This window comes from Morone saxatilis, unplaced genomic scaffold (assembly GCF_004916995.1).
Source record: "Morone saxatilis isolate NCDOM2014 unplaced genomic scaffold, NCSU_SB_2.0 Contig19, whole genome shotgun sequence".
Taxonomy (NCBI): domain Eukaryota; kingdom Metazoa; phylum Chordata; class Actinopteri; family Moronidae; genus Morone; species Morone saxatilis.
The window spans coordinates 2,298,947-2,317,450 of record NW_023339751.1 but is presented as its reverse complement, the minus strand read 5'-3'; the positions used below and the strand labels follow the sequence as shown (position 1 = coordinate 2,317,450).

The 18,504-nt window shown below is 39.4% G+C and overlaps 1 protein-coding gene across 1 annotated transcript in view; it reads left to right on the top strand.

Annotated features, from left to right (window-relative positions):
* Positions 1–18,504, top strand: part of LOC118329379 (serine/threonine-protein kinase 32C-like) — an 85,200-nt gene that overhangs the window by 13,296 nt on the left and 53,400 nt on the right. The window contains exon 2 of the mRNA XM_035663533.1: positions 16,762–16,817. Coding sequence (XP_035519426.1) covers positions 16,762–16,817 — 56 coding nt within the window. The remainder of the gene's footprint in view (positions 1–16,761; positions 16,818–18,504) is intronic.

Below are 18,504 nucleotides of genomic sequence, written 5' to 3'. Positions count from 1 at the left end.
TCACTGCTTCTCCCACGCTGTTAGACAGATAAAGGACGTCCTGAAGGGGCCGCGAGCCGAGATTATTGATTGAATGAACTCCACAGCTCTACAGTTTATACACTGTTTACTGTTTGTTTTGTTTTTTGTTTTTAATTCAACAAAAAAAATTACAAATTGGGTCAGGCAATATAGATTTATATAATAAGTATTAGAAATGAAAGGATTAACAAAAAAATAAACAAATACCTTAAATTAAATGAATAAGGCCAGAAATTACAGGGAAAAACTATTGATTTGACATCCGTTGAGGATTTTGTGAAATATGTTTCTGTAATATTCTGTGTTGTTGATTTTGTTTGAATTCATATGGATACATGTTTAAATTCACAACCCTCTTCTCCTCTCTCTTTCTGACTGATGTTCTCTCTGTTACACTCTTATAAACATCATAAAGTCTCTGTGTTTGTGTGTCAGTTCTCCAGACGTCCACTTGGTGTCACTGTGATATCAGACACAGACAGCCCAGCGTGAGGAGGTGGACTCCCTCCAGTGAACATTAATCCCACTGAATGTCTACACACTGTACCTCCATCCTCCCCTTAAATAAAGACCACCGCAGGTCTCTATTCATCTCGGCTGCTGGGTAATTGCTATTCAGAAATACAACAGAAGTCTTTTTACCTGGATCCTCCTCAGCAGCGAGCGGTGACCTGAATATTCAGCAGGAGTCCCAGAGGAAGGTTTTAGCAGCGGTCGACAGTAAACGGCTGCTGGGTTGCTAAAATCACCTCGTACATGAGGTGAACTCATTAGTGATAAACGGCTCAGGATGCTGTCTGTCTCACTGTCTGTCTCACTGTCTGACTGATCTCTCCATCACTACCATCAGTATCTACATTATCTTTATTCAAGAAACATCTGAAGAGGTTTCTAATTAGCAAAGTTTCAGGACACTTTATGGATCTCACATAAAGTATTTCATCTGCTTCCTTTTTATTTTATATTTTATTATAATTATAATAATACATTTATTATTATAAATGAGGATCTTTTACATTGTCTTTATATATATATATATATATATATTGTATGTGCTAATAAATAACTATTTTCTAATGTATCTTGGCTAAAATAACATAATGTTATGATTATTTTTCAAAATATGACCTTTCTTTTCCAGTTTACAGACTTCCTGACATACATTCACCATTTAGGGTAAAAGTTTAGTTTTCTTTCCCTCCTTTAAAGAGTTCATGTGCCAACTTGTAAAACATTTTCCAAACAATTTTTTTTTTTTATAAAAGTGGAAATAATAGTTATTCACATACATTTGAACGCCCTAATGTGTCTACATGTAAATTAATCAATAATACACGTTTAAAAGTAACATTATATTGATTATCTGTAGAGTAAAACATGTGTATATCTGTGCAATGTGTCCTTAATGCAAGTTGTTACAATATAATTCATTAGTTTTCAACCAAAATTTATAAAATCATCTCTAAGAAAACAAAACTGTCTCAAAAAAAGTTCCAAAATATGTTAAACCTGACAACATGGCAACGTCACCTGACCCCCCTCGACATGAAGTGCACCCTCACAATGACCCTCCTGCCTGTACAATGACTGCAGGGTACAGAAAGCATTTAAACACAGCGTCCTGCTGCCACAAACACTCAACAGAGCACCAAATGTGGATTCATCCGCCACTGAAAATAGTCCCGAACAAATATCCTGCTGTTTGTTTGATAGAAACTACAGCGAGCAGCTGTTTGAGGGCATTACTGAGCCTTTTTAAGAAGCAACCGTAAACTCAATTATGTGACTGTGCAGTGCCTGAACCCTAATTCAGCACAATCACCTGTGAACCTATCGACACGTCACCCATCTGTTTGTGGAGTACCGATCTGAAGCCTCCAGTCTGGCGCCATCGAATCAGGAAAAACTGCTCTTGCTTTTTCCGCTCCACAGAGGTTGAATTAGCATCAGGACTCTCTGAAGTTACATTCTCACTCTCTCTGACGAGGTTTTATACACAGAACGCAGGTGTTTGTCCTAGTTGTATCTATTTATTTTACTCTTTCTATCTTGTAGTAAATTGTCTGGTGTTTGTGTGTTTGTTAAATGTTTTATTGTGTAACTGATCTGTTGTTTCAGCTTTTGTCTTTCCTTTATTAAACAAAGGTTTTGATCTGTTTATTGTACCAGTAATTTATATTTTTATATTTTGTGTTTTATGTTTAATTCAAGAGAACATGGTTTTATTTACTTCATATTTCTATTAAAGATTAATCCCTCCCCCATGTCATTGCGTTGTAGACAGTTTACTAAGATTAAAATAGTCTTTTATAATATTTTTCATGGATGCACGATGTGGATTTTAATTAATAATTAATGACCTGCTGCTTATGGCCAATACCAATAAGAGAACCCATACTTTAGCGTTTTTGTATTTTTAAAAGAAGTTTATAACTTTTACAGTTTTTGTACTTGTTAAGGTAAGAAAGGATTCATAGCTCTGTTGTTTACAATGACAACAACCTCTGACTCTTTAAATGTTCATTTATTTATATATATAAAACCTACTCTGGCTTTCATAGAACATAAAGTCTATATAAGTTTTGCATAAGAACTGAAAATTAATAATTATAAATATCAACCGATAATTCGGCTGTAATTTAACTTTCCTGATAATTTGAATTAATATAAACTATAATATATTAATAATAATTATCGTGCATCCCTAAATCTTAAATAATGTAAATCCTCCTTAGACCCTAAAGGACAAACTGATTTAAGCAGTTCAGTTTCATATTATATTTAAAACTGCACAATGAACTCAAATAGTATATATTATATATAGTATAATATTCACACAAATTTCTTGCAGTTTCTTGTTTTTGGAACTTTTTATTCAAATCTTTATCTGTATTTTGTATTTTTACCATTTCTAACAATCAAACAGGCTTAATAGTCTTCTTCTTTTGACAAATCCAGTGTTGTTTTGTCTCTGATGTTGTTCTATTAGACTGTCAGTCTGAAAGAGGTTAAAGCCAGAGGTTGACACATGGTTTGTTTTGGTCACAATAATAACATCAAAATAATAACAGACTGTGGTGAGAGTGAGAAATGTTGAGTGAAGCATCTGATGCAGGTTTAATGCCGATCAGCAGTCATTCAGCGCATGATGATGATGATGATGATGATGATGATGATGATCACGGCTTTATCTGCTGCCACTGATAACGACTCACTGTAAACCAAAAAGAAAAACTACATTTTGCACGCTTTGATTGGCTTTCGCTAATTCCCTGACAGCCAATCGGCTCGGCTCCTCTGTATGGTTGCTCGACTTGCGTCCATGTTTGACGGTCACTTTAAACCCCCATAATCCTCTCTGAGAGGTTGAACCCGCTGCCTCGCGGACGCAAACACAAAAAGCTTATTTTCTCTGTCCTTCCTGTGGCGGTCTGACAGCTCCACTGTCGTTTACGCACATTTCTTCTTATCTGACAGTTTCCAACAGATGCTGCTTCATAATTCCTTCAGAAATCTGCTTCCTCCACTCGTCATTATGTTCTGTCCTGTGTGATCTTTTATAATCCCTCAATTCCTTCTCCATCAAACTGCAAGTCTGTGTGTGTTCGTACGTATGTCGTACATCTGTGTGGGTATGTAAGTGTGAGTTTTGTGCATTGAGCAGGATGGACTCACTGAGAATGAGCTGTCAATCACAAGGTAGCACCGCCGCAAAGCATACCCTGCTTTATGGTTTATTATACTCTAAATGGGACCATCATTTACTGCATCATACAGCAACATCATGCTGTATGGAAGAAGACTGAAACTAGAGACTGAGACCATACACTCATCAGGAAACTGTTTACTGAGCTCATAAATCAACTGAGAAGTCGACTCATTTCTCCATAAGACTGAATGGTATCTGTGTGTTATTGCAGCCAATTGAGCTGCCCCGTGCTGGCCTTTACATAGAATGCAGGCTTTGACTTCACTTCACAGACCCGGAAGCTCTGTCTGTTATATATACTGTGAATGAACCGCAGTGACTAATACATTGTGTTTCCTGTGAAGAGAGTGAGCAGTAAACAGTGAGGTGGAAATAAATTAGATACAATTAAAACAGTAATGCTGGATTACATGCTGCAGCATTTCCTGTGAATCCCTCATGCATGTGAAGGCAGTTTGAATCTAGCATTGAAATGGCGGACTCCACCACTAACAATGAAAACTACTATATTAAGAGGTCACTGTACTATATATATTACTGAAGATAAACACGGCTGTATGCTGCTCTTTAACTGAAGTGGGGAAGTTCACCAGACGTATGCTTGCCAAAACAATGAGATAACCTCAATGGCAGAAAAATCTTGAGGATTATACTTTAAGTTTGTCAAGAGTTAGAAGTGAGACTGCTGAATATGCACTGATGTTTGAAGAAATAGGTTACCCACAGGCCTAATAAACAAGATCATTTAAAAAAGGGTGAAAGATAAACAACGGGAGACAAATTAAAACTGGGAACAACACGGAAAAAAGAGGTATACATGACAAACAAGATTACTGTCCCCATCCACACAAGTCTGAGGAGATGATCTTGGTGAATGATGGATGTAGAAATAAACCGGCATACTGCTCAGGGAGAAATGTTTTACTTTCTATCAGTTGGCAATGAAACACCCAATACAACTTTTGCAGTTGATGTGCACATCCCTGATCTATGTCCTCTATTGATCTTCCTTAAGGCACCATCAGTTCAAGTCCACTCTAATTTGGTGAGTAACCTTAGCAACAAGGTACAGCGTATGAATCACATGCCTCACTAGTTGTTTTTGAATAGCGGTTCATCACATTAGTGAGGTACACAAACACAGCTAGCTCAAGCCTTAATGGCTGCTTTAATTTTCCAGCAGTATGACTCTTTTGTGTCACCATAAAAGCCGTCCAGCAGATGAAGATCAAAAAAACCACTCTCAGGGTAATTAATGCACATGCAAGGAGACTCAAAGGCAGTATAACCACATGACAGTCTGCCCGCAGGGATTGTCGACTCACTACTGGAATTAAATATAGAGTTGCACCGGCACACCCTCTGTATGTATCTCCCTATCCTTGTCCAATTATCGGCCGAGATCCATAGCTGAAATTGTCACGCCTGTAAAGACAATGAGCTCTGTAGTGCTTGTGATTATTCATGAGATGCTCTGTTTAGAGAGCCCGCAATTAGGCTGTATTAGTGCTCTAGTGTACAAGGAGAAAATGATGATGAAGGCTGTTCAGTGATGATAGTGATTTAAGTAAACAGATTCATCAAATGTGGCCTTCAGCGTGCTTCAGAGGCACTTTCCTGTTGTGTCGGTGTGAAAGACTTTTGTCACCAGTGATAGGGTAAACTTTAGCTACATACAAATCTCTTAGGTAAACAGAGAAACAGCATGATTTAATGAACTGCTTACAGAGACAGTACTTCTATCTTTGTGTATCTTTGGAAACCGAGTGCGACTTTTTCATCCGATGCTTATTCCTTCCAGTCTTCTGCAAATGCGCTTTTTTTTATTTGTGCACCTCCAAGAGCCTGCTCTTAAAACTTGATCTACTCGAAATGAAGCCCGCTGCCAAGGATGATGATTCAAGCCACCATAGTCTCTTTATCGCCATCCAAGGCACATGCACCATTCCCTGTGCTGATCAAAAGAACATGTGAACCCCCTCTCCACCTCCTCTCCATCTTGTTATGAGAGTCCCATCAATTAAGATCAAAGGAGATCAGTGCAAGGTCAAGATCAAGATGGCCTATAACCACTCAGCCTCTGAGATGGCTTGAGGAATGGAGAACACCAATAGCAGAATGGTCTTGGGTTTACAGTGAGTTGAATCAGTACAGTAAGTTTTTCTCCATCTGCCTCTCAATGCATTCGATTGGATGCTCAATATCAAAGACTCAAAGTGTGTCCCAGTAGTAGCTCAACTACTACAGGCCGTGAAATATGGCTTACTACTGCGATAAAATATTCAGTAATCATGCGGGAGGAGAAGCTGCTGTAAAGCAAACAGCTTTTTTTATTAAATTTTTGCTATGATCCTCGTGGCACTGTGTAGTGTCACATGCACACTGCGATGTCACGCACACTCAGACTCTGATCCTTCTGCCAGCGTCTGTGTAGAAATACTAAACTCAAAGGTACGTAGCCCTCTCTTCATTTCCGGCGCTGCCTGCTGCTGATGCTATAAAGCTGCCAAACATACTGCATAGTGGTTATGTGCACTGTGTATGCAAATGGAAACCTGTCAGCAAAATCTGAGAAATAGCTTGTACACAGGCTGATAACATAGTACAGAGGCAGACGGTATAGGATCGGATTAGAAGCAGAGGCGTATTCTCCAAAGACAGAACAGGAAAGGATCGATGCTAGGAGGTTTTTTGATCCAAGTCCAATAGGCTTTATCCACACAGGGTGCATTCACTCAGTGTGATTTGATGGCTGGGTCGTACTCTAAGTGTACTCTGCATTAACCTTATCAGAGTACACTTTCTGTGTTCTGTGTCAAACTGCTTTAAATTTACGTTTACATTTTAAGGATTGAGCCTTACTTTGATATGTATTAATAATATTTCAATATTCAGATTCATCCGACCATTATTGAAACAATGATTCATTGGGTGCCAGTTATGCTGGGCTTTGTGCAAACTGTGTATCCATCCACTACATTATCTTAGAAACAATATATAGTACAAAAGAGCTGCTGTGACTACACTGAAATCATCAAAGCAAGCAGTCAGTACATGGAGCTCCTCTCTGAACTCTTCTGGCTTTGTCACAAACTTTCAGGTGGTTGAACATTGATCGTGATGAAGTAAATGAAAGCAGAAGTTGCTGAACAAAGTGATACCCAACATCTGTGTCTAATTATATACGATATCAACTCAACAAGCTTATTTGTTACATACGTATTTAGTAGAAACAGAGCATCTATTCTTACTTCATGCATGCATGTTTTGGGCCCTAAACCTCTTGTAAAAACTGGTTCTCTGTGTTTTGTTGTTTCTTCACCAACCACTTTGGCTCTCCACCTTTTCCCATTGGACAGGAAGATTGTGTGAACAGTTGCACCTGGGGCATGTTTATAATGAGGGATGGTGAAAACCATTGAGACTCATGCATCTTGACTTGAGCCAGATCAATAAATCAGTGGACCAATACTAGTTTCTGACAGATATATCTATTGGTGTATATGTTGCCTGATAAGCAGATCCAAACAGAATCTACAGATTCGTTTTACTGTATTGTAATGAGATAGATGACATTCATTTATGATCGCAAAGATTGTTTCTAAGCAGATATAAACAAACACAACACATTAAAACATCCTAAAATTACCTGAAGCAGGCTGAAGGAAATATCATATTTAGTTGATTTTATTAGAACTGTTAAATTTGAGATTTTATTTTATCACCAACAGTTTAAAAAAACAATGTGTGAACATTTCTTGGTCACAATTCTTAACTTGTTTTTGTTATGAAACAAAAAGTGGCTGATATATTTTTACCAAATTATTATTATAATTCTGAAATATGGGTCTCAATAATGCAGTATTAGTCAGGCTCTAATACGGACCTTTAAACAAAAACATGGAGGTGAAAGCGACTGAAAGTTATACAAGACTGCAAACTGCAGAAGTTGATTCTCAGTTTGATCTGCACTACTACCAACTCTGTCACATTACAACAGCTAATTTATAACACTGTTAAAGGTCCAGTGTGTAATACTTAGGAGGATCTATTGGTAGAAATTGAAAATGATATTCATAGGTATGTTTTCAGTAGTCTACAGTCAAAATAAGACCAGCGTTTTTGTTACCTTAGAGTAAGGTACCTAAGGTAAACCGCCATGTTGAACTGCCATGTTTCTACAGGAGCCAAACAGACAAACCAAACACTAGCTGTAGATAGGGCCTTTCGTGTTTTTGTTGCGATATTTACGGCCATTGTAGTTTCTCCTACAAGCTTGGAAGGCTGAGCTGTATTCAAATGATTACAATCTGCAACTTCACTGCTAAATGTCACTAAATCTATCTATATTTTTAATAACTTCATCATAGAAAGTGAGCTGCTTATATTGACACTTAAAGTAATTTATAAAGAGAATTTTAAATGCTTCAAATATGCATTTTTAAGTGTTTACCAGTGCTCAAAGTTCGATTTACCTTCACTTATTAAACCGATCAACCTATCACAGGCAGGTGGATTGAAGTATTTTTACATGTAACAGTGACAGAATATCAATCTCTGCCCTTTTCTAATTCAGCCGTCTCAGCACAACACTTGGAGTCGTGAATTGAATGAGCACGGTGAACCATGGCTCCATCCTATTAAGTGGTATTGCGTGGATCAATGTGCTCAAGCTCTGACATCAAAGGTATTAGGTTGCCCCCCATTAGGATAGTGCTTTGCCTCCTTCTCATTCCTTGGTTGCATCCCAGCTCAGCTTGAAGCATCTATTTCAGGTGACAGTAGAACACTATCATTGGTCCAGTTTATTGATGATATGGGGGTTTCTCTTTCAGTTAGATAAAGCCTCTTTGGGGGAGCTGGGGTGAAATTGGAGGCTACATAGTGGAAAATGAGATGTTGTGGGTGGTGTTTTGGTTTTCTGGGAGATACATCAATATTTAATCTTCTGCTCTCTGAATGATTTTACATTAAAGCGGGTTTAATGTCATTTTATCCGCTGGATAACTGATGTGACGAAGAACAACTTGTTGGGTTTGGGGGGTGAAAAGGGGAGAGTGATGTATCTCATCACTGCAAAAAACTACAGAAAAAAGGCATCAGATGTTGAGTCATCTCTTTGTCTCCAATTTTGGCTGAAACGGAAACCTTTTTTATTTAAAAACTCTACATACTGCCACTGTTTTATCACACCTTGCAATTACCATAAAATAGTGAATCCATCCAACTTTTCTCAAGCAAGCAACATTGCATAACAGCAACTCGCAACCTTGAAGCGGTAAGCATCTGTTTGTAGTAAATCACACCACAGCCATCTAAACTGCAGGTACTTGTGTATGAGTTAAACTCATAATTCATCAGCATCTGCGCTCTTGATAGATTGCCACCCCTCCTCCCCTCACACAACCCTCATTGTGCCGGGAGCAGCGACTGTGATGGTGATTAATAAAGAACGTCTCATGAAAATTACATTAACTTAGGATTTATAATTAATGCCAAATATGACTATAGAATCTTCATATTATTCTTCATACGTTTACTGATTTGATTTTCTTTTTTGTATGTGTCAACATGTCCTGCCTCTTTATGTGGTCTCAGCTGGTAATTACAGTCTTTTGTTCTTTTTACTAAGTTCCAATAATGCCGATAATTTTCCGAGGCTTGATCCCAACCCTGTCCTTTGACGTGAGCTGCAGATTTGTTTTGTCTTACTTTCTAATAATTATCCCAAAAATTGCTTTGTCTCTCAAGACCTCTCTGCAATTCAGTATTTCCCAGGGTATAATTAGCACGGTTAATGATCTCGTTGCATAATGAATTTCTCATGGTCTTGAAGGTGTCCTCCACGTGGTTCACCTTGTCTTCCCTCCCCTCGTCTCTCTTTCATCATCCACTGTATAACAACTGATTATATTAACTGCAATCATTATAGAAATAAGACGAGCTTTTGATCAGTTTGTATGAAGCCCCCCCGCTGTACTACTACCAAGGTTATGGGCTTGTTGTTAAGCCGCTCCTAAGCAAGAAAGATTTGTATCGCCACACCTCTAGCAGTAGTGCTGAAACAATTATTCGATTTGTAAAGTACAGTACTTTATTTGAACAATTTGTATAATCAATAAACTAGGAAATGTATCAGGCCAAATGCCAAACACTGGCTGGTTCTTCTCTCATATTTTCTATGTACATCATAAATTGAATATCTTTAGGCTCTGTTCGGACAGTCAGCTTAGACTCTGGGAAATTGTGGTGGGCAGTTTATAGCCTGATTGTTTGATCATAAAAGATATTTATGGATTTTCTTTAGTTAATTGCAGCCTTATCTGTTCAGAGTATTGTGCTGCAGAACTGTCTCTCATTCTCATGCCACCCTAAGCAGCCCTCAGATATTGCTGTTATAATGCAGTTTGTCATAATGAGCTGCCAGTAGTAGTAGACGACAAATGATCAGAAGACATGTCTTGATTGAATTGCAAAGTGGTAGACGCTATTTGGGGTTTCCCTGGTTCTGGAAGCAAAAATCCCATTTATGTCCTGTTATGTGAGGTGGCTGACAGTTGGAGCGCTTTTATGGCTTGGATGGACATGAAAGATGAGAAACTGCTTTAGAAAACATTTGTTTCTTAAGTTACGAGGACTCCCACAGCAAGAAACACCCATTAACAGAGCTTAAACTTCAGGTACTTGCAGCACTCACGGTGGGTGGAATACTGTGTGTAGACCGTTTGTCCCTCTTTCCCCCGCCTGCTTTTAACCTCATCTCATTTGCAGCTCTACTTTATGATTAGATAAGATTTCTTCTTTGGCTCAATTACAGGTTTTAAGTACATGAACACACATACACACTCTCAGACCCTCTTAGACTCACACTTTCCATGCCCCTTGACATGGGCTGCATGCCAATATCAGCTCCTCCACAGGAGCCAATCACCCATTGTGGACCCCTGTGGAGCCCACTCAGCATATCATCCTGGTGTGTCAGCAGCTTCCAGCCCCTACAGAGGAAAAGATGTTGTCGTTCTCCCACTGTCTCTGTGGTAGATCAAATTCACTCACACCACGTGCTGCAGCTGTCTGTGGGGTCTGCCCATATTGTCTTTTGTGCAGCATCCACTGAAACCTGAGACCGGCTGATGGGAGCTAACACGGTGACTGCAGACGCTTTCCCACCGCACTCACAATCAACTTGCTGGTTTCTCTCGAGTGCCACTTGACCGTGAAATGACACAAATTACAAATGCCGTCAGCAGCATTTGTTGACTAGTTTTATCGAATGGATGCCCTCTGTCCTTTAATCGTTTGACCCAACAGCCGCCGCAGAAATAAACCATTCGAAGCTGGTAAAGAAAAGCACTGCATATCTAAAGACACTCACAGACAGGCCTAGACAAAGATTAATTGAAATGCTGGTGAATGGTTATTCACACAGGATTTGGTAAAGGTAAAGAGGGAAACTTGAGCTCTCAGATGATGACTGTCAAGGCCGGTGTTGAACAATAAACCATTTGTGCTGCTGTTGAACCCATTTATCGACTGAACTGCAAGCACTTCACCTCCGCTGTTTGATTTCACCTGCCGGCCAATCCACAGACGGTTTATGTTGTGATTTAAGTCAGAGTAGAGCTTGTACAAAATGAAAGACCTATACTGCCTCCCACATAATTCTTCCTCTCAGCATGTGGGAGCCAGCCTGGCACATGGGGGGGTCGAGGGGAGTCTCTGATGCTAAAGTGATGGTTACAGGAAACGCAGAGTCTGCTCTAATTATCCCCTTAGAATGAAAAGGCCCAAATCTCTTTTGCCCCTGTCTGAAGAGCAGCTCCTTTCACAGGCCAGTTAAAAGGGAGGGGAGGTGGGGGGGTACTTTTGTTTTTCTTCCAATTACCCGATGACTCATACTTAGAGGAAGTGCTGTGATACTGGGGACATCGATCTACGCGTTGAAAAGAAAGTTAAATTGGATGGTTAATTGTGTTATCTGTCATGTAGAATTATATTCTAAGACTTTCATAGAGAATTTATATTCCTTAGGTTTCTTTTTTTAATGTATCGACATAAAGGCATGCATTTATTCCATCTGAGTCATATCTACAGTAGGGCTATAGTAGTCGATAGCAATACCAGTGAAATTCCACGATTCTCCATACCCAATTCGATACCACGGTAAAAAAATATACCGTAAAAATGTACTTCAAAATATAATTTTTTTTATCAAAAACATTTAGACATTACAAAACATAACAACAGGGACCCTTTGCTCAAGACACAACTCATTTTTGGGGATTTTGTCAATTCAGTTTTTAAAACAGAAAGTGAGCCATGTGTGGAGGAGTTAATGACGTTGCTTATGAAAACGACTGAAACCAATTGGCGAATGACATCGGCGTCCGCTGGTGTGTTCATTGCTGTTCGCTTTTGCTTTACCTGGTCTGTGCTTGAACAATATCCACCGTATCTGTGCCAAAGAACACGGGGGGCTGCCACAGATCTATAAATAAAGAGAAATGCTGGTTGTAGGTGTACGTGCTGCAGTGTCAGGTCCTGAAGAATTGTTCACATTTTCAGAACTTCGGCTTTGACTTTGTCCCCACGTATCTGTTCTCGTGACATCCCTAATCTACAGTGTGACTCCTCATATTGAAGTCAGGCTCAGGGTAGTCTTGCATAGTCAGACCTATTTCCACACTTTGTTTCAGTGCTGTACCAGCGCTGGAGAAAGGTCTAAGTGAACCCATTATCATTCTGGTATAGGGGAAAAAACACTCTGTTCACAATCGCATTGGGCAGCACTAAGCTGAGGGTGCCCGAGGGGGTTCCTGGCATTAAAATGGCTAAATCCTCACAAAAGACAACACCACACAAAACAGTAAAAGATGTATGTTGACCACCGCCTACTTCTGAGTCAGACTAGGTTTACTCAGGTCTTTGTGAAAAGTATTAACCCACCTGTGGAGAAAGTTTGCAGTCCAATATAATACACTTTTTGGCTGATTTACAATAGAATATTAATTAATAAAGTCATATCATAAGAATATGTTCAAATATTATATTGAGGTATCAAGGTATGTCAAGCTTGTACCAAACTCTATCAGATTTTGCCAAAGTAGAGTTAGTTAAATAAGACAGTTAATGTGAGACACGATAGATGATGGATTCAGTGTTTCTCTCTGGAGTTGCAAATAATACTAGTTAGTCTGGAGGTTGAAGGATTTCAGGGCTAAAACTGAAATGTGATCAGACTCATGACATCAGTAGAAAAATTAATCGGTTACTCGTATGGCGGCTGATAGGGAATGAAAATAGACAAATTTTACACCAATATGACTTTCCAAAGGTACTCAGAAGGCTGCTTTCTTGAACAAATAACTGTATTAAAGAATATTAAGTTAAATATTCTTTAACATGTTAACATGCATAATGTAACACATATTCTAGAAATGAACACTGAGAAAATAAAGGATAAATAAAAATGATGAATAGCTAAACTGAAAAAACTATAAACTTTTTTTGCATTAGAATACGATACCGATATGGTTACAATAGATCTGACTGGAGTTTCAGGTCTGGGTTATGCTGGAAAAGAACTAGTCAGTACAACGAGTTGTCCCACCACGTCAAAACGTTTCTCAAACAGCCACAGTGGACTGGAAGTACAGTCATCAAAGAAAGTTCTGATACACAATAATCACTTAAATACGGGGATAACTGCACATATTTTCAGTCTCCTGCTGGGCATTCATAGCGTTGTCACATGAAAAGTGACATAAATTGCTATGTGAAGTTCAAACCCAGCTTTCTTTCTCAAACCTAACCAAAGTGAGTGAATGTTGGATTGAGGGGTTTTGAAAATGAAAATTCTAACATCACAGTTGTGGGGAGAGGAGGGGGCTGTTCAACCATCCGACAAGCACTTCTGTTGGCGTATACCGGCACTCGACATAACCAGTGTGGTTAATGTTGGCATGGGAGCCAGAGGAAAATGCATCACACCGCTGAATCTATGAACCCGCTGGGCTGTATATACAGTTTTCTTCACATTATCCCTTTTAATACCTCACGGATAGCTACGTTCATGGTACAGTGTCTGTGTGTGTCGGCACCAGGGTGCAGTCAGAGCCATGCCATATGAGAGGATTAGCCATGTACAAAAGACTGAGCAGGGAGAATCCACACTGGATTAGTCTATCTTCCAGACAAAACATGCAAACCACACCTTGTGTCTTTTGTCTGGAAGCAAAAAAGCATTGTGAGGTTTACCTCTGCATCCAGCCCGGGGTGCATAGGTCAGCTGGCAGTGGGTCTGCCTGGAGGAGCCCAGCATGTGCTTTCTTTGCTCATGATCACTCCTTGTCTGCGCGGACAGGGGGCTGAGCAGATCAGGATGTGAGCTTCAGAAGCTGACTGACTTTTAAGGAGGAGCTGCGTGAGTTAGCGTGGTGCCTGCTGTGCTCACATCTGCCCGCGGCACTGCTACACACACACACACAAAGAACAGAGGCAAGTCTCAATCAGTAACACAGATGACCAGGCGGAGGTCAGCAATAGCTCATCAGCCCACTTTATAGTACGTGCAGCACATAGTAACACAGTGGCTGATTTCTTGGCTGAAATCAGTACTGAAAAAAAACCTTTACAAGTCTGAACCTTTTACATTCATAAGGAAAGCAAATTTTAGAAACACCTAAACACAACTGCAATTTTAATTGTAACTTACTTACTAACTAAGTGTGTCATCAAGCTGCAGCAAGTGAAGGTTAAAGACAACAACTGTTGATTTCATCGACTATAATGTCAACTGTCAATGGTAAATGTACTCAGCTGTAGCTAATTACCTGGGATGAGCGAGTATGATATTACCTGTATCTGTATTCATATCTGTACTCCAACTGGAAGTTGTTCATTTAAAGTCCAGGTGAAGTGAAAAATCATTTAACCTTTGTAACCCGATTACATCCTCAGTTATATTGTTCCCCTATTTAACAAGGTATGCCAAGAAATGTACAAAAACTCAATTGATTTGTATTTTTATATCAAAATCCAATCATTTTGTCTTCTTGTTAAACCAAATGTGACACGATTTCAACCATTATTATAATGACAGCCACCCATCAATCATTCTAAAACTCTTAGCAGCACAGAACAAAGGTTATTAGTTAGCTAGCTAGCTAACAGCATGGCGCTCTGGAGTGATTCTGGGGGGCCGGACCTCACTGATGACTGTTGAATCAGGATCTACAGGAGCAGAGCCGTCAGTGCATCGCTGTGACTCTAACATTAATGTTGGTTTAAGCAGCTTAAGCATGCAATGGTTGATCTTGATAATGATTTTAGTGGCTTTGTTCAAAGAGAATTTTCTAATTTTAATAATTTTCCATCTGCTGGATGTTATATATATGTCTTGTCTGATGTTCTGATAAGACCGAATGTCAAAAAATAACTGAATAAATGTAATCATTTATTGTTATAAAGTTATGAGAAGACCATATTAAAATTCCCTTGCCGATATGTGGTATTTATAATGTTGAAGCTACACAATGCTTCATATGGTGTTATTATGCTCTGATTCAGAGTTTCATTGCTTTTTAATTTTTGTGAATTTTCATCGTCCAAAATACGATTTTGTTCAGATAAGCTGGTTTTTATTCTAATGGAAAAAATTACTTTTTGTTCTATCGATTCCAAAAGCCACGACTACACAGCACCAATCCAATGTGCAGTACAGCCAGACAGTATTAGGACAGTAATGTGTTTTTTATTGTTTTGGCCCTGTGCTCCAGCCCACTGGATCTGATATGAAACGGTGACTATTAGCTTGAAGTGTTGACTTTCAGCTTGTCAAGTGTTTGAGAGTGTTCAAATGTGTATTGGGTGAGCAGTGTAGGACTCGTAGCACTTTTAAGCCACGTTAGTGGCGTGGCTCCAGGGATGGCAGTGTTAGTCGGATAAATGTGTTGGGTAAACACAGGTGTCATCAGTGATACTAGTTAAGGTTTCGTTCTAGTCAGGTCAAACTGAATCATTGTGCTGCTTTTGTGTTTGTTGGAGAGTCTCTGCTACACTAATAATCATCATTCGTAACACGTGTTTACCCTATTTCATATTAAAAAGGCAGCTGTGGCAGTCTGTTGTAATAACTGTGGGGATCCTATAGTGCAGTCATCAAAAATGTGTCACATAAACACTTTGGTTCATTATGTTTAGCATGCTAACACGCTAAACTAATATGGTGAACATGGTATAACATTACACTAGCACAATAGCATGTTGTTGTCATTGTGAGTATCTTAGCATGCAAATGTTGGCATTTGTGTCGAAGTACAGTCCCACTGAGAATGGCTGTAGACGCGTAGTAATTGTGTTTATAGTACTTTATGAAGTCTGCAGAAACTAACTCATTAATACAGTGATGAATTCTGGGTTCAGTATCTTGCTTAAGGACACTCAGGAGCCAGGGATCAAACCATCCACCTTCTGATTAGTGGAAGGCCCGTTCTACCTCCCGAGCCTCAGCCGCCCACTTACGCAGGAGGAAAGTGATCTTTTACTTACAGACAAGACAACCAAGGACTTTTCTGAGGCCAAGCAGAATGTTCTCTGCTCTGTTGCCAAAGATCAGACTAAAAACAAAAAGCGCTCAGAGCAAGCAGTGAGGATGGTTGCGGTTCAGGCCAGAGCATCATCGGGGAATTGTCTGCTGATGTGTGTGGGTCGTGACTTTATAGCCAGTTATTGTCTGCAAAGGAATTGCAACTAAAAGTGATGAATTTATGTTGATTAATGGGGCAGTCTGAATGAAAAAGATTGCATCTCATATAGATGTCAACACCCTTAAATGAATCTTCAAAGTCAGCACTTTAACTTCATTCATTATTTCATTTTGAATTAAATGTGCCAGACTGCAGAGACCAAACAACAGCAAAGGTGTCACTGTGCTGATACATTATGATTAGACTACATGTCCTGTTGCCTGTCCTGAACTCATGCTGACCGATCTCTCTCTCTCCTTCTCCTCCTCTCTTTTTTCTTCACAGTGAACTTCGACCACTTCCAGATATTGCGAGCCATTGGGAAAGGGAGCTTTGGAAAGGTAACGTAACCTCCATTTTTCATGCAGTGGGTGTGCGTGTGTGTTCTGTACCTTCAATTACCCTGCGCAGTCATTATCTCCGCTACAGAATCAGACAAGGCCAGGCAGAGCGGGCTGTGAGAGATTACACTGTAGTCCTCATGATATTACAGTGCTTGAAAGATAAATAATTTTTCTATTTCAATAATAGTTATAAATACAGCTTATGTAATAAGCGCTGTATAAAGTCACTTAGAGGAGAGCCAATTTACTTTTCATGTCATGTCAGCCAACCTGTTGAGAGTTTTGACCCCACGTCTCCATTTAATTACAGAGCGGCACAATACCGTGGCTGCATTTGTCATCGCGCTGAATGTTCGGGCCGAGTACAGCAGTGAGGACAACTTGGTTTGTCTGTGTGTGTCTGTGTGTGTGTGTGTGTGTGTGTGTGTGCTGCATATTGTGAAACCAAATTACAGCAGTTCTTTTCAACCTTGTCTCAGGTGCCAATATCATCAACGGTGGCCATTGTTGATAAAACAGACATTCTGGATTAACTTGTGGGCCATTTGTTAGCTGAAGAATCCCTTTGTGTTCGTACTGAATGCCTGTATGAGACTTCAGTAATGAATTCAGGGCGTTCTGGGTGTTTGTGTGTCGACACACAATTGGGCTCCAGAGATTGGAATAGTTTATCTTCATTTTAAATCCCAAATATCACAGCTAATATTTGTTCATTATACTCGTGTCTGTGCACGACTTTGCACATTTTTTCTGCTTTGCTCTTCTCAAAACACAATTTTTTTTCAAAAACATGTCCCTCTGTTAAATGGAAAGTCATTGCCCAATGCTGAATACATTACCATGTGAATTTATGTTAATTTTTTACTTATTGCTTTGTTCCCTCAAGCTGCTGTCACTTCCCTTATGATACTGAAGGGAATCTGCAGTAAGCCGGGAAACACACTGCATGCCGGTCTAGCTTTAGAGACTGAAGCAGGGCGACCCAAATGTTTTGAATAATTATTTACACGCACTCCAGTTTTTTTGGAATAAGAGCCACATGTAAATAAATCTTCATTCGTGTTTTTGGTTTTCTTTCCGGACACTTTCCCTTTCTTCTGCATCAGAGAACCAACTGCTTCATCCAGGAGGCTGGGGGAATAGACCCGGCTCTTGTCTGAGAGTCGGCTTCCAGTTACGCAATATCTTCAGCACAGTCATGTTTGCACAGACTTCTATGAGACACGTGTGTGCACACAGAGACAAAACCACACTCGCACAGTCAATCAGACAGATGCTCACAGAGACATCCAGATAAAGTTTGTCCTTGTTGGAGGTCATCCTGTCTGTGTTTCTTTGGCCCACTGTGATCTCACTCTGTGTTCCCGCTGTTTCTGAATACTTAACAGCATGAGTCTCTAGCATCCCACTGCACACACGGAGGCCTGTGCTGGTCCATGTATGCACAAATAAACCATGGCCTCATTCATTACAAGACAAAACAAACTATAATTTAAAAAAACAATACATAATATTTTAAGATTTGCATTGATTTCTACATTTTGTACCAAAAAATATAGAATCAACTTGCTATTATACTGTTATTTACTTTATATAATGACTCATAATAGTACAGAATGGTGTGTAATCCATTATAAAAAACAAAATGCTACATTAAGACTTGGGGGTGTGTGTGTGTGTGTGT